At 53.3% G+C, this 15010-nt stretch overlaps 1 protein-coding gene and 1 long non-coding RNA gene across 2 annotated transcripts; both read left to right on the top strand.

Annotated features, from left to right (window-relative positions):
- Positions 1-859: 859 nt before the first annotated feature.
- On the top strand, positions 860-7252 carry LOC119102474 (protein dhs-3; the record flags this gene model as incomplete). The annotated part of the gene is made up of 4 exons (XM_037225845.1): positions 860-914; positions 4221-4393; positions 5695-5777; positions 7150-7252. Coding segments are annotated over exons 1-4 (414 nt in total), but the record flags the coding sequence as incomplete, so codon positions are not given.
- Positions 7253-13267, top strand: LOC119103865 (uncharacterized). The gene is made up of 3 exons (XR_005094827.1): positions 7253-7267; positions 11664-11768; positions 12999-13267. It is a non-coding gene; the product is annotated as an uncharacterized LOC119103865 (long non-coding RNA).
- The last annotated feature ends 1743 nt before the right edge of the window (positions 13268-15010 follow it).

The following is a 15010-nucleotide window of genomic DNA, read 5'->3' on the forward strand; positions in this document are numbered from 1 at the left end:
AGAGTCCTGTTCCACATTTGTATAGTGTTTTGAGCTAAAATAGACGCATTGAAGATAGTTCGGTGCAGTTCTTAGCCCTGCCCTTCTAAGACCAAAAACCGTCTGGTTTCTGAGCTACAATCGTCCCTAAAGGATAAAAAAATGAGATAGGAAACCACACCCCTGTATCCCGGGCAAATGGCTTCCGTTGGAAGCGGAGATTGCTGTCTACCAGTCACATTCAGTAACCATTATCAGTCGAGGCCTCAGCACCCGGCCAACACCGACTGCTCGTGCGTGCCGCTGTTCCGCGTGCCGGCGTTGGGGCAGGGTTGGCCGGGCCGATCGCTCGCTCGCTCCGATCCGATCCGAGGAGCCGATCGCTCCGGCGCCAGGCAGACAGGGCGCCGGTGGCCTTGGCTAAAGCCGCCGCTGCGTGCCCAGAGCGGCTTCGGTAGCTGATGGAACCGGCTTCCGTCCCGTGGCAGATATTCGGTCGGCATTCACTCCCGACAGCATGCAAACATTTAATGAGAGGAGAGGGGCCCTCCCCTTATTACTCACACACATCCCTGCATTTACATAAGCGCATATCGGGAACAAGCCGTGCCTGGGCGTGCTCTCGATCGCTGGTATCTACAGGCATACGCCTTCGCTTTGCGTCTTTTATAGCTTTTCATAACATCGCAGCTTGGTGCTGCGATGTTAGTTAAGGACGAATAAGTGGTACTTTATATACGACAAAGTACCATTTTATGTGGGACAAAGTGAGGCTTCATCCAATCGCTGTAGATGGTTCCACTCTTGTGGCAGCCGCTTGGTTCCGTGTCCTGACCTTAATTTCACGTTCCAGGTCAGCATTTTGGTCAACAATGCCGGCATGGTCATCGGAAATCGCCTGCTGGAGATTCCAGACAAGCTGATCGAGAAAGACGGTTTGAGGTCAACACGCTCGCTCACTTCTGGTATGTACGTGATGTCCCACTGACGGTCCCACGTAGTCCCACTGACGATCCCACTTAGTCCCCACTGGCAGTCCCACTTAGTCCCACTGACGGCCCCACTTAGTCCCACTGACGGCCCCACTTAGTCCCACTGACGATCCCACTTAGTCCCACGGACGGTCCCACTTAGTCCCACTGACGGCCCCACTTAGTCCCCACTGACGATCCCACTTAGTCCCACTGACAATCACCGGCCGCGAAACTGCTCTGTTGCGTGAGGCCAGTTTGGCCAATACTGAGCTGTCTCGTGTCGCCCCCAGCCGAGATTGTGCCGTTTTGAAGCAGCTGAGATTACTGTCTCTTATCAGCCGAGCAGAGACGCTGCTATGGCGTGTTGAAGCAGCCGGGCCTCTGCAGCCCCGTGCTAGCTCGGCCTGGGTTCCGATGTGTAGTGTTACACTAGTGCTGAAGCAGCCGGGCCTCTGCAGCCCCCGTGCTAGCTCGGCCTGGGTTCCCATGTATGTAGTGCTACACTAGTGCTGAAGCAGCCGGGCCTCTGCAGCCCCATGTTAGCTTAGCCTAGACTCCAACATGTGGTGTTACACTAGCTGAGACTGCTGCTGATATGTGCTGGACCAGCTAGGCAGCGACTTTGTGTTCGCCGTGCCGTGTTCGACCATGTCGTGTTGTCCTGTTGAATACTTGCTTCTTGTGTGTGAGGGTCGCTGATCATAAAGCCAAGACTCTGGCGGGACCCGGTCGTGTCGGGTCAAATCAGCCTTGCTCTGCTATGTCGCATGAGACAGGCTGAGCCGGGCTGTTTGACGTTTGCCCAGCGTCCCTTTGCGGCGTCACGTTTAGACCAGCCGGCGCTGAGCGGTGTGGCGTCGGGCCAGCGAGGACTGCGGTGTCGGGTTAGCCCAGAGGGATTTTGCTGTGTTGTATCGCCCCAGCTCGGCCGTGCCGTGTTAGATGAGCGAGGACTGCTGGGTTGTGGTAACAAGCGGGACGGCTGCGTTGGGTTAGGCTAAGCGGGGCTGTGCTGGGTCAAATGAGACCAGTTGGAATCTGGCCGTGTAGTCGTGTTCCAGGTGAGACCCTGCTGTCGCGTGCGGGTCCGGCCGGGACTCAGCGGGGTGATGCTAGTCCAACCGGCATCGGGCTTAATTATGCCTTTTTTCACATCAGCTCGCTGGTTTTCGTTCATGTGCGCTAGATAAAATGAGCAGCGTGCCTGAAGCATCTTCCTTTTGTGCGTCCATAGGACACTCGTAGGTTTTCTGCATTTTTCACGTTAACGCACGTGTTCGTTTTTACAGAGAAACGAACGAACTAATGTCGGACAAATTTAATCCCCGTAAGATATTTTGGACACGCAGCCCAGCCGGCAATGAACGGCCTGGTGTTTGCACTGCAGTATTCCCGCGGTCCCCCAGCCGGCGCGGCCGGCCTAGAGACCACCGGTGCCGTTCCCCGCCCTCCCCCCCCCCCCCCACGACATGGCGCTGTGTGGACGTAACGCCGACGCGCCGGACCGTCACGTTGCGTCACTTTCGTTAGCTTTCCGCCAGCGCCGTCCGTCGGACTGGCGAAAGTGGCGATGACTTGGCAGTTTCGGCGGCGAGGAGCGCTGCCAGACACCGGGGCACACTCGGAACGAGTCGGGGAACATTCCGATGATCTCGCCATTCCGTGCGTGGGACGGGGTGGGGTGCGGGTGGGGAGGGACGCTTGCTGACCCGGTATTGGCAGGGGTCACTTAGGGTGGACAGGGCAAATTATATCATTTGTTTGCTTACATGTATACTATTTTGTTGTCTTTCGGCTCGTCCAAACCGTTCTCGGCACAGCAAGATGCCAATGAGGACTGAAAAGGAACGATACGTTGTCGAAAAGGTACGTTCCCAGCACGTGCTGGGGATGTTTATGTGTTAATACCTTCATCAGAGTTTTTTTTCAAAAGAATGCTAGGCCGATGTCAATCCCTGTTCCCCGTTTTACGACAAGAGTGAACAGAAAGCGTTGCACCGGCCGACTCGATGACGTAATCCTACCGGTCGCCGGACGGCCCGCCAGCGCTCGGTGACGTCACATAGCCTGAGGCGCGTTTCAATGCCGCCGTGCCTTTGAATGGGTATTTCTGAAATCAGTAAAACCTTGACAACTAATAACTTGCATTTCAAACACACACGCACGCATGCACACCCGTACGCTCGCCCGTCCGCACGCACGCACGCACGCACGCACGCACGCACGCACACACGCACGCACGCACGCACGCACGCACGCACGCACGCACGCGCACACACAAATTTATATATATATATATATATATATATATATAAGTAAGAGACGGTAAAAACTTGGTGGCAAGGACAAGAGTAGCTATCATTTGTGTAATTTGTCAGCGTTTCGGTCATCACGTCGTAGCAGTCATCGTCATCGAGTTATCGTTCTTCATTGTTGCAGCAATTTTCGCGACCTTAGGATTTTAGAACCACGTCTTAGCCACCAAAAGAAGTCACCGTTAAATACCACGGGGTCTGTATATCTTCTGCGAATTACGAAGTTGCTTTTTTCATGCGAAGTGTAAAAGATCTTTCGTCGCGTGATGGTGTAGTTTCCAAGCTGTCCTGTTTGTCCTTTGAGAAATTGTGCTTAGTTTGCGGTAACTATGACCGTTGTCATGCCTCGCGCGGTCTGTCAAATGCACTCGTATTTTATGATAACTTTCTGCTATTGTGTCATGATAATGGTGCACAATGTATCGAAACGATGTCTTAGGCGGGCATTTATATATATATATATATATATATATATATATATATATATATATATCATGTATCATATTATATCGGCTGACGTCTTGCACATTATAGGATTCATTATCATTTTACACGATTTCCATATGACTGAAAAAAGGCTAGCGGTTGTTTTTTGTGTTGAAAGCAAAAGAACCCGTAGATCAACCATGGGTTGCCCTTTTATTTCGAGACATAAGAATCCCGTCGCCCCGCCGCTGATCCCCGGCGTGGGGACCACCGCCCGCTGCTGGTCCCCGGCGTGCGGACCACCGCCCGCTGCTGATCCCCGGCGTGTGGACGACCGCCCGCTGCTGATCCCTGGCGTGCGGACCACCGCCCGCTGCTGATCCCCGGCGTGCGGACCACCGCTCGCTGCTGACCCCCGGCGCGGCGCCCACCGGCCACAAGCCGCGCGGCGCGAGCGCCCGTCACAAGCGGCGCCCACCGAGCACGAGCGACCTGCCTCAGACGCAGGCCGACTGACGCCGGCGCCCTCTTGTGCAGACTTGCAAGGCGTTCCTGCCGGACATGATCGCCTCCAAGAAGGGCCACGTGGTGAACATCGCTAGCCTGGCTGGCATGCAGGGCATGAGCCGCCTCACCGACTACTGCGCCTCCAAGTTCGCCGCCGTCGGCTTCCACGAGTCGCTCACCGTTGAGCTGAAGGTGATCTCCCCGCCCCCTGTGGAATGAACTGGCTTCACAACGCTGCGGTAAAAGCCCAACTGCGCATGGTGATCTCCCCGCCCCCTGTGGAATGAACTGGCTTGACAACGCTGCGGCAAAAGCCCAACTGCGCATGGGGAGTGGGGCGTCCCCATGCATCCATAGTAGGCGAAGTGTTACATTTTCACAGGGTTAGACAGATGAATCTAAGGCCAAATTATGCAGTGATGCTTAGCACCTGCACTAGGACTCTGGACGTCGCTACTGCGGGCAAAGCTTCGTCGAACAACTTGTAGAGCTATTTGAAATTTAGATATTCTTCAGAGCATTAAGATGCGTGCAAACTTGTACCGCATCCGTGGGGCTTACACTAGACCACAATGGTACCGTATGCTTCCTTGTTACCACGATTCCAGAATAACTGAATGTGCAAAGCGCAGAAACCGCGCCACTCCAGTTTTTCTCCATGCGTCATGAACTGTCTTCTGTATTTGACAGAGGCGCTACACCCACAGATGCATTCTAACATTTTAAGTGATTCGAAATCGGTATCCACTCTTAAAGCAAATGGGCACATGCGTCCCTTTATTCGTCGCCTCGCAGTGCGATGACTGCCGGCGGCGCACAGGTCGTCTGGATCAGACCGGGGAGGTCCTTTATCGTCAGTTGTGTTCAGCGGCGGGTCTGTGTCAATGCATGCATGCTTTATTTAAAGCTTTCCAATAGCTGAAGATGCTATCTGGATGACTGCTTGTGTAGCGTTGCAGCCAGTGTTGTTGTGCCGTATTTGGAAGCCAACGTAATTGTGTTGCTCGATTCACGTGCTCTTTCACGGCGGGCCTTTGCGCAACCTACGGCCGTCAAACGTCTTCGGTGTATCTGTTTATGACCTCTGCTTCTGTGGAATCACTGCGAGTTTGTAAAGGACTCACTGTTATCAGAAACAATCGAAATGAATCCTGTCAGGTACACGGGGACGGTGAGATTACACTGTCTCTGTGTAACCCGGCCAAGCACACTTAAACCCCTGAGAGATTGGGCAGCTTATTATTAATCCCGTATCACGTGCCGTGGTGTAACTGAGCATCAGCAACACGGCAGCAGCTGATAAAACGGTATCAACGTGAAGTGTGCGCCGCGGACGCTGAGATACCGGACTCGCTGTCTCTTGCTTTGCATTACAACAGACAGCTCCCAAATGAGTCCCTGTTCGTCCGAGGGGAAACATGGTTCTTTCTTAAGTCTTCGTTGTCGGTGTGTTCCTTCCTGTTGCTTCAGTGGCATCGCCCAATGCATTTCAGGTGGGAGGCCACGACGATGTGCATACCACTGTCATCTGCCCGTTCTTCATCAACACGGGAATGTTTGATGGCGCCAAGTCAACGTAAGTGTGTGCCAGGGACTGAAGATCTCGCACAGCCCGCCACTGAGGCTGGAGATGTTACACAGCCCGCCACTGAGGCTGGGGATGTCAGACAGCCTGTCACTGAGACTGAAGATGTCACACAGCCCGCCACTAAGACTAGGGATGTTACACAGCCCGCCACTGAGACTGGGAATGTCACGCAGCCCGCCACTGAGACTGAAGATATTACACAGCCCGGTGTAGGGACTGGGGATGTCACACAGCCCGGTGTAAGGGACTGGAGATGTCACACAGAAATTCTATTGATAAAAAATAAAGAATTGCTCTATCGCGCCCTTGGTGTCCGCAGTGATGATCACTGTGTCGCTCTTGTCTCATAGTGTTTAGATGGTGATTGCTGTCTCGTTCTTGTCTAGTGGTCAGATGGTAATCGTTGTGTCGTTCTCCTCTGGTGTACGATTATCACTTATTAGTGGGATTCCGGTTATGATCGTTTGGCGTCTGAATGCACTCCTGCTCCCTTCTGGCCGGTGATCACTGCTGCTCCCTCCCGGAGAATGGCTGATAATTACTGCTCGTCCCTCCGGTGGATAGCCGATGATCAATAGCCGATGATCCAGAATGGCTGATGATCACTGTTGCTCTCGCAGAGAATGGCTGATGATCACTGCCCCTCCGGAGAATGGCTGATGATCACTGCTGCTCTCCCAGAGAATGGCTGATGATCACTGCTGCTCCCTTCCGGAGAATGGCTGATAATCACTGCTGCTCCCTTCCGGAGAATGGCTGATGATCACGGCTGCTCTCCCGGAGAATGGCCGATGATCAATGCTGCTCCCCCGGGGAATGGCTGATAACCACTGCTGCTCCATTCCGGAGAATGGCTGATGATCACTGCTGCTCCCGCAGAGAATGGCTGGTGATCACTGCCCCTGCGGAGAATATCCAATGATCACTGCTGCTCCCTTCCGGAAAATGCCTGATGGTCACTGCTGCTCTCCCAGAGAATGGCTGATGAATACTGCCCCCCCCCCCCCGGAGAATGGCTGATAATCACTACCGCTCCCTCCCGGAGAATGGCTGATGATCACTGCTGCTCCCTCCGGAGAATTGCCGATGATCACTACAACTCCCGTATGATGCACAATTGGGGACGGTCGCTGCTCACGCCCTGGCAGATGGCGCTTTCTCACTTCCGGGGGGCATGCGAGTGATGATATCCTGACTTCATGACCAGGTGAGCGGGCAGTCGTCCCCTTCCCTCCAACCCTTTGCGACACGTAACAACACTCCTACGACGGCGCAGGAAAAAAAACCGAGGTAACCATCCGTCAACTCGACAGAGGTGCCGCCGCCACTGGCCTTGACAGCGGCGGCTATTCCGCTTCAGTGTGATCCCGTTCCTGGAGCCGGAGTATGTGGCGGATCAGATCGAGACTGCCATCTTGCTGAACAAGGAGCACGTCATCATCCCGGGCTACCTGACGCCGCTCGTTCTTCTTCAAGCTGTGAGTGTGCGCTGACCGGCGCGCCGCCGCCGCCGGCCCACCAGCCGCTCATTTCCATGCCGTTCATGGCCGGTTCGCAAATGTTAGCGGGACAGACATGCCTGTGGGCTGACCAAACCCCCGGGGTTAGCAGGACAGACATGCCTGTTGGCCGACCAAACCCCGAGGTTAGCAGGACAGACATGCCTGTTGGCTGACCAAACCCCCGGGGTTAGCAGGACAGACATGCCTGTTGGCTGACCAAACCCCTGGGGTTAGCAGGACAGACATGCCTGTTGGCTGACCAAACCCCCGGGGTTAGCAGGACAGACATGCCTGTTGGCTGACCAAACCCCCGGGGTGTACCAGGAAAAAGGTACGCACTTGGTGCATACGCGATCCCTTGTCCGGGCTGTGACGATTATGTTGTGCTGTTTTACGATTTGCTGCGAACGCCAACGCCAGGAACGGCCATACTCAATCTTCTTAGCACCCCCACGCCGGAGTATAGGGATGCGCTCACACTGAACGAGGCTGGGGGTGCACCCCAAATGTCAGGGGTGTACGAACAACCAGTGCACCCGCCTGGCCGCGAGCCTGTGTACAAAGGTGGAGGTGCACTAACTCGAGATATAAAGTTGACGCTGAAGTCAATCGTGCAGTTTTTTTGTGGGGGTGAACGGTTACATTACACTGACATTCATGGCGCTCTGGGGCTCAGCACATGTTTATATATATATATATATATATATATATATATATATATATATATATGTATGTATGTTTACTGTGGCTTGTATTCTGCCTTCTTATCTCTTCTGACCAGTATGACAATGTCAGTACACAACTAGCCAGAGGGACCGGTATGGTGGGGGCTTGTGCCACTAGCCAGCGCCAGAACAACCTATTCACATTCGTGTCCGGTGGGAGCAACACTATCTTTCGAGACAAGCTCGTGATACTTCGATGGTGGGCTCTTAGGGTATAGAGCCCTCTTCACGTAAGCTGGATCTAAAGAGATCGGTACAAATTATGTGAAATAGATCATACGTTAGAAGCTGCCTGGTGCTCAGCTTGTGTTGTGCCACATGTGCGCAGCTATGCCCCCGTTTCAAGCTGGCAATGAAAATCAAGTTCATATGGATAACCTATTGCGACAGGTGGCAACTGGCCGAAACAGGAGCATAAGTGGAGAGAGGCTGTAGTGTTGTGACGCTGCATGCCACTTAAAAACGATCAGCTTGAAATTATATTGTTTTCTGAAACGCGGTTGAGCCTTTTTTTAACCAGCACTACCTGGTACGAATTGTGATCACTGAGCTTGGAGTCGATTATTTGGTGCCTGCAAAATGTCGGGCTAGATTTCTGTGAATAAGTATACAAACCGGAAGCATTACAACCGCAACGCTCGCAAAACTGATTGGTTTCCGAGCATTATTTGCCCCATGATAGCAGTTTATTAGTGCGCAGGATTATTGCACGCTGAGCGATATCTCGCGCATTTTTGTTTCAAAGTTGCGGGATTCGGCAGGATATTGTTTTATTTGCAACCTCAGTTGTGCGAACTCCTGTATGTAGATATTGGGAAGGGTAAACAGCAAACTGAAGAGCCTCTGTGAATGCTAGTGTCTCCGTGGTGTATACGAAGACGTCGTCACTGTCGCATGATCCCGGTCAGCATATTGATCGGACGGCAGCGGCTCGAGTGACCGGGGTCGGTGGAGGAGTAGAACAGAGTCCCGTGTGCGGCAGTCAGCTGCGTCAGCTTGGCGTTTAAGCAGTCGGTTTCCGACAACTGGAAAGCCCGAGGCCTGTCTGACCCTCTTGGTGCTGTAACCGCCCTCTGCCCGGCACCGAATTACTGCCATAACTGCCAAACACGTTTCCGGGAACTACTCGTCTTAAGCTTAACGCGCGATAGATTGCTCGGAGCCCACACATCAGATGTGTGCAGTTTCGTGACCTTAGGCCGCATCGGCAATGCAGAAATAAACACCACTAGGAGTACAAATGCCTCAATCTTCTGTCAAATATCACAGAATGAACTCCGGGGTCGATCGGGTCAAATCCGGCTTCATAAGATGGAGGTGGACTAGCGCACCCTGCAGATGTAGATTCTCGATCTCAGATCGAGCTATCGCCGATTTACGCTCTTCAATCAATGCCAGTGTATGTCAAATGCGAAGACTGCTGCCAAACATTATGCTGGGAACTGCGAGGCCGATCGAGCAAAATCTTGTGTCACTAGCAAGGGAACGGCACTGATCAGCGCGCCATGTATGCATACATGGCGTGCTGATCAGTCCGTGTATGTATACATGTCCCTAGATCAAGCCTTCCCAGGGTATACACCGCGCAATTGCATCGCTTATTAAACACGGAAATCTATTTCCAAAAACCATGAAAGCAACTGCTGTACCGATTGAGCTGAATGTTGGATGTTGCTAATGATGCATACCAGCGCATTCTGCAGTGGAATGACATGACTTGATCTGAAGATCGTGACATTGCAGTAACATGGTGTGCTGTTAGGCTCGTCCCATCTGATGCCAGTTTAGTGTGGCGCCGGTCTTGCCTACTGCTAGTCCTAGTTCTGTCCAGCGCTAATATGCTGCTCTGTCCGAGGCTGTCGGCGCAGTATTTCGTAAGATGGTGTCTGACAACAGAGTGGTGAGCATAGCTTTCTTATAGGCAATTGCGGTTGGATTGACACGGCGTAAGGTCATACAGTTTGATGTACATAGTGTTAAAAATGTCCAAACATCCGTTTTATTCTTAGGCGAAGCCAGAGGGCTCCATCATGTATATCCGAACAGCCGTAGTTGGGTGTCAAGACTTGCGGATAACCGAGTGAGTACGTACGGTACACAGCTAAAACAATGGATTAAAGGAAGTGTTTCACTCTTGTTTGGGTTTTAAACTGGAACAGCCATCTTGATCATGCGGTGCAATTCAGCAGCCCTGCCCTGCTTATGACCTCTCTAGTTTCTGAGCTACACGCGGGCAAAGATGTGCTGACTTTTTTGGGAGACTATTTCAAGGTTACCCAGGCATCCATGATGCCATAATAACGCCATTCAAATCCTTGCCCTCCCATAAGCTATGCGGCGATCAAGGTCAACATAGATATAACTGTCGAGTGGTTCAAATATGGCGTTAGTGAGCACGATTTCCAAGATAACGGCGGATTGGCTGTCAATCAGTGATGTGCTAGGTACCATGACGTATTCAAACAATGACGTATTGAGGAGCATATTTACTCAAAAGGGAAATGTTTTTTTCTAGACCAGTACTTTCTGCTTAAAAGTGTACTTATACTTATAAGTGAGTTTATTTTATCATTCTGATGCTTGCTTCAATGTCCAAGTGCGAAATATTCCTTAAGAAGCACCAGGGCAAACCCACATCGATAGCCCAATGATATGCAAGGTACTGTACATTTTAGCGTCAGTGGGGCCTGGGATCAAGTCTTATTTCCGTCAGGCTGTCCGCAGTGGTTGGGTACTATTAATAAGATTGGCACTCGCTGGTAAAAAATAAGCCCCTCCCGTCGGTATCATGGCACTAACGCCCGTCAGCAAATTCAGGCTGTGTCCTGACCTTATGGGTGATAGCTCAGTTTGATCAAGGCAATGGTTAAAGAGAATGCTCCACACTTTCCAGTAAGCATTAGATATGATTAAATAGGCTCGCTTTTTGCTATTGGTGTATTTCAAGTGTAAAAGACCGCTCTAAGCAATACAATTTCTCGATTTAATTAATATGCTCTTTATTACATAACTGTTTGATTGCGTTAAGGAACGTTCGGATTATTGCGCGAATCTTAAGATTTTGGATATCAGGTCCTATTCCCGTAATAACTGGGAAGAACTGATAACTTCTTGTATTACGTAGCGCAAAACGTAATTCGTGTTAGACTCTTGCATAGCTTGTACAGCATTGCTTGATAGCCGATTGACACCCATAATGTCTGGAAATCGTCCTCACGAGCATTATATATGAACGGCTCGACAATTATATTATTTTTGGCCTTGAACACGGCATGGTCAGTGTGGCCGCAGGATTTTGATGATATTTCTATGGCGTCATAAATGCTTGAATGACCTTGAAATAATGCGCACGAAATAGTCCGCACAACTTCGCGGACATGTAGCCCAGAAACCGGAGGGTTGTAGGTCGCAAGAAGGGCAAGGCTGTGAACTGCACCGAACGATCTTCAAAATGGCCATTTCAGCTCAACACCCGACACAAATGAGGAACACCCCATTCAGTAAGATCCTGTTTGGCGGTGTGCCGCTGCAGCAGGTAGGTGTGGCTGTGCTGAGCGTGACCCGAGGCGGTCGCGCTGGCGCTGGGCCGGCCGTGTCAGACTGGCTGTCGACTGGCGCGCGTGTGACGGACGCCGTCGCTGCGCCAGGCTCTTGCCCAGTAACGCCTACTGGTGGCTCGGCCGCAGCTTTAGAGTTGAGCGCAGCATGGACGCCTTTACCGGTCGCCAGAAGACAGCTTAGTGCGGTCCACAGTAAGAGTGCATGCGGCCGGCTAGTGTGTGCTGGCAGAATCGCTCGTGCCGTCTGCCTCTCGTGCTCAGTCGCGACCCAGCACCCTGCTGAACTAACTGTGAGGTGCGCTTCCAGGGCAGGCTTTTGTTTGGCCTCAGGGTGTGTGTGGAGGACAGTGTTGGCTAGTTTTTGTTAGACCGAGCTGATGAAACCAGCGGGACAGTGTGGCGAGAGGCTGCTCCAGCTGCCCACTCACCGTCCTCTGCATGTGTTTGTGAGCACGCGCGTGCCTGTGTTGAAGTATGCATGCCGGACAAAACATGGGGTCTCTGTGAACCGCTCAAAGGCGGGTATATCCATGCCGTCCGAGTGCACCTTGCATCGCCGCCAGAGGCTGCATCCGTCCCGTCGGCTTTCAATGTACGTCTGTCCAGGCGACTGTGCATCCTGCCAGCCGCACGCAGTGGTCTGGTCTGGCCATGCCGTGGTCTGCCGCTGGTTTGATTACGTCGCACTCTTTCGCTGGTCTGGTCATGCTGGGGTCTGCCGCTGGTCTGGTCATGCCGGGGTCTGCGACGTGTTCGGTCATGCCGGAGTCCGCCGCGTGTCCGGTCATGCCATGGTCTGCTGCTGGTTTGTTCAAGCCGTGGTCTGTCGCTGGTCTGGTCATGCCGGGGTCTGTCGCTGGTCCTCGATGGTCCTTGCGGATGGGGCCTGTCAACTAGTCTGCGTAGGTCCGGTCGGAATGGAGCCTGTTGGCGCAGAACACGTGTAGCTCACCCCGTCTACATCCGGCCCGCGCTGCCTGCGTCCAAGAGTATGATGTTGCTGGTGATTTCGACAGACGCATGCGTGTCTCTTTATGCATTGGTCGATATCATTGGTGGTAATAACATATTTTGTTGCACGTATGAAATAAGCTGACCTGTTGTCACGAGCTTGCTCGTGATCAAGGTCTTTGCTGCGACGACTGTATAGTTTCATATAAATGCGCTTAGCCAGCAATATGATAAGCTTGTATATGTTAACATGAACAGTCACAAAACAAAACACAATATGCGCTTCAAACAGTATTCGCTAAACGAAACAGATTATCAGAACCGTTGAGGCACGCCATGGACGCTCGCCTTTTTCACTAGCCTTCATGAGACGGCAGTACCAGCAGTGTAGTGACCTGTCGACCGAGCCGCACGTAGACCCGCACTGGTGTGATCAGCACTGTCGTGACTCGCGCACCGCCGTGTCGACAGGGTACTGGGCTACAACACCCTGTTCGAAATCGCTTACGCCCTGAAGCTGACGGACGTCATGGAGGGCTTCCAGGGGCGCAAGTGGTCCCCACCGGTCCCGCTCATGAATGGCGCTGGCAGCAGGACGTCTCACAACGGTTCGGCCAGCCCTCCACCGTCCGAGCACAAGTAGTGCGGCGACCGTGCCTGCAGACCGTGCTGCCACAGTCCCCGGCGGTGACCGTGCTGCCACAGTCCCCGGCGGTGACCGTGCTGCCACAGTCCCCGGCGGTGACCGAGCCGCCACAGTCCCTCGGCGGCGACCGTGCTGCTACAGTCTCCGGCGGTGGCCGTGCCGCCACAGTCCCTGGCGGTGACCGCGGCGCCACAGTCCCCGGTCCCCGGCGGTGACCGAGCCGCCACAGTCCCTGGCGGTGACCGTGCCGCCACAGTCCCCGGCGGTGACCGTGCCGCCACAGTCTCCGACGGTGACCGTGCCGCCACAGTCCCCGGCGGTGATCGTGCCGCCACAGTCCCCGGCGGGGACCGTGCTGTCACAGTTCCGACGGTGACCGAGCCACCACAGTTCCGACGGTGACTGTGCTGCCACAGTCCCCGGCGGTTGACCGAGCCGCCACAGTTCCCAGCGGTGACCGTGACGAGATCGGTACCGGCGTTGCGCGTGACAACGGTGGGAGAGGGGGTCATCAGAGTCGCCGAAGGGGTGTCTCGCGGCCGCCGTGCATAGCGGTGCCTGAGTGATGTGATACGTTACCAATGGGGAGGGGAGGGAAGGGACTCGCATAATATGGCGTATCGCGGCAGGCCAATAGCGCGGTCTTAATCCACGTGTCGTAGCCGGAGTTTGTGAGCTGGGGTTGCAAATCGAAATGGAAGTTAAACAGTTTCCGATGCATAATGGGGCATAATCCGAGCTGACCAGCAATACGTCTTCCCCGTGAGGTTATTACAGATGTGGTAAGCACGTCTCATCTTCGAAGATTCCCACGTCCATGTACGTGCGCTTTGACGCCTTTCCACCGGAGCATGCCCTGGGGCCTGTTCAACACACGCGCAGTTCCAGGACAAGCCTTTGGCTTCTATCGTCATGCATGTTTGCGGTCTGTCTGTGTTACAGGAGTGGCTATGTATACGATCACGGTTGGTTGCGCTCGGGAAAGGAAATAGTCGCGGGAGCTATGCCTGATTTATGTAGCGTTCACCCCCATTGAGAGCCCGCCAAACAATGTCTGCCGCATCACTGCCACATGATGAAACAGAGGCAGTGCTTCACCGTAAGCAGCGTCTGCGCATGAATAGCCATGTCTGATACCTGATTGTACGTTGTGCTTACGTTTGGAATTCACCGTATACTATGGTGTGGGTCGGTGGGTGATCGTTCGTTGCCTGATTACATGCTGGTAGTAATGTGGAGGCGAATAGCCCGAGCGTCGCCACAAAGTATCAACAAACAGGTACCTCTGGAGTCCAGCCGAAATGTATCGGTATGCAGATGAGCTGATATCATGTCCCAGTGCCTAGCCAGCCACGGCAGTGCATCCCCGTACGGCTGCGATATGTGACCACATGCGGGCGCAGTGGCCAGCGGCCCGAACAACCAATCAACCTGTACTCGTGTGTCCCAGGCACGGACCGCTTCAGCTGACCGCCGGGCTCGTGCGTGAGGGTCATGTAAAGCACGTGCCTGATGCCAAGCGGGTATCTGGACCCATGAGACCAACTGCTAAGGCTATTTGTGTATATTATAAAAGCAATCATCTGTGTGGTGTGAGCTGCCAGCGTGCGGATGTGGACGATAGATGACATTCTGCACCAGAACGCCGGCTCGGAGTTCACGCACTCCGTATTCCGCAACTCATGCACTCACGCACTCCGGAACTCCTCGCTGCATTCATGTGGACATGGTCAGTGTCTACGTTCAGGCAATGATCGGAATGCTTATGGATGACTGATGCTAATGTGATTTGTACCTACGAAGTACAGGATATGAAGCAGCTGCCCATGTGATTCCA

Source organism: Pollicipes pollicipes, unplaced genomic scaffold, assembly GCF_011947565.3.
Source record: "Pollicipes pollicipes isolate AB1234 unplaced genomic scaffold, Ppol_2.1 Scaffold_5724;HRSCAF=6776_pilon_pilon_pilon, whole genome shotgun sequence".
NCBI lineage: Eukaryota > Metazoa > Arthropoda > Thecostraca > Pollicipedomorpha > Pollicipedidae > Pollicipes > Pollicipes pollicipes.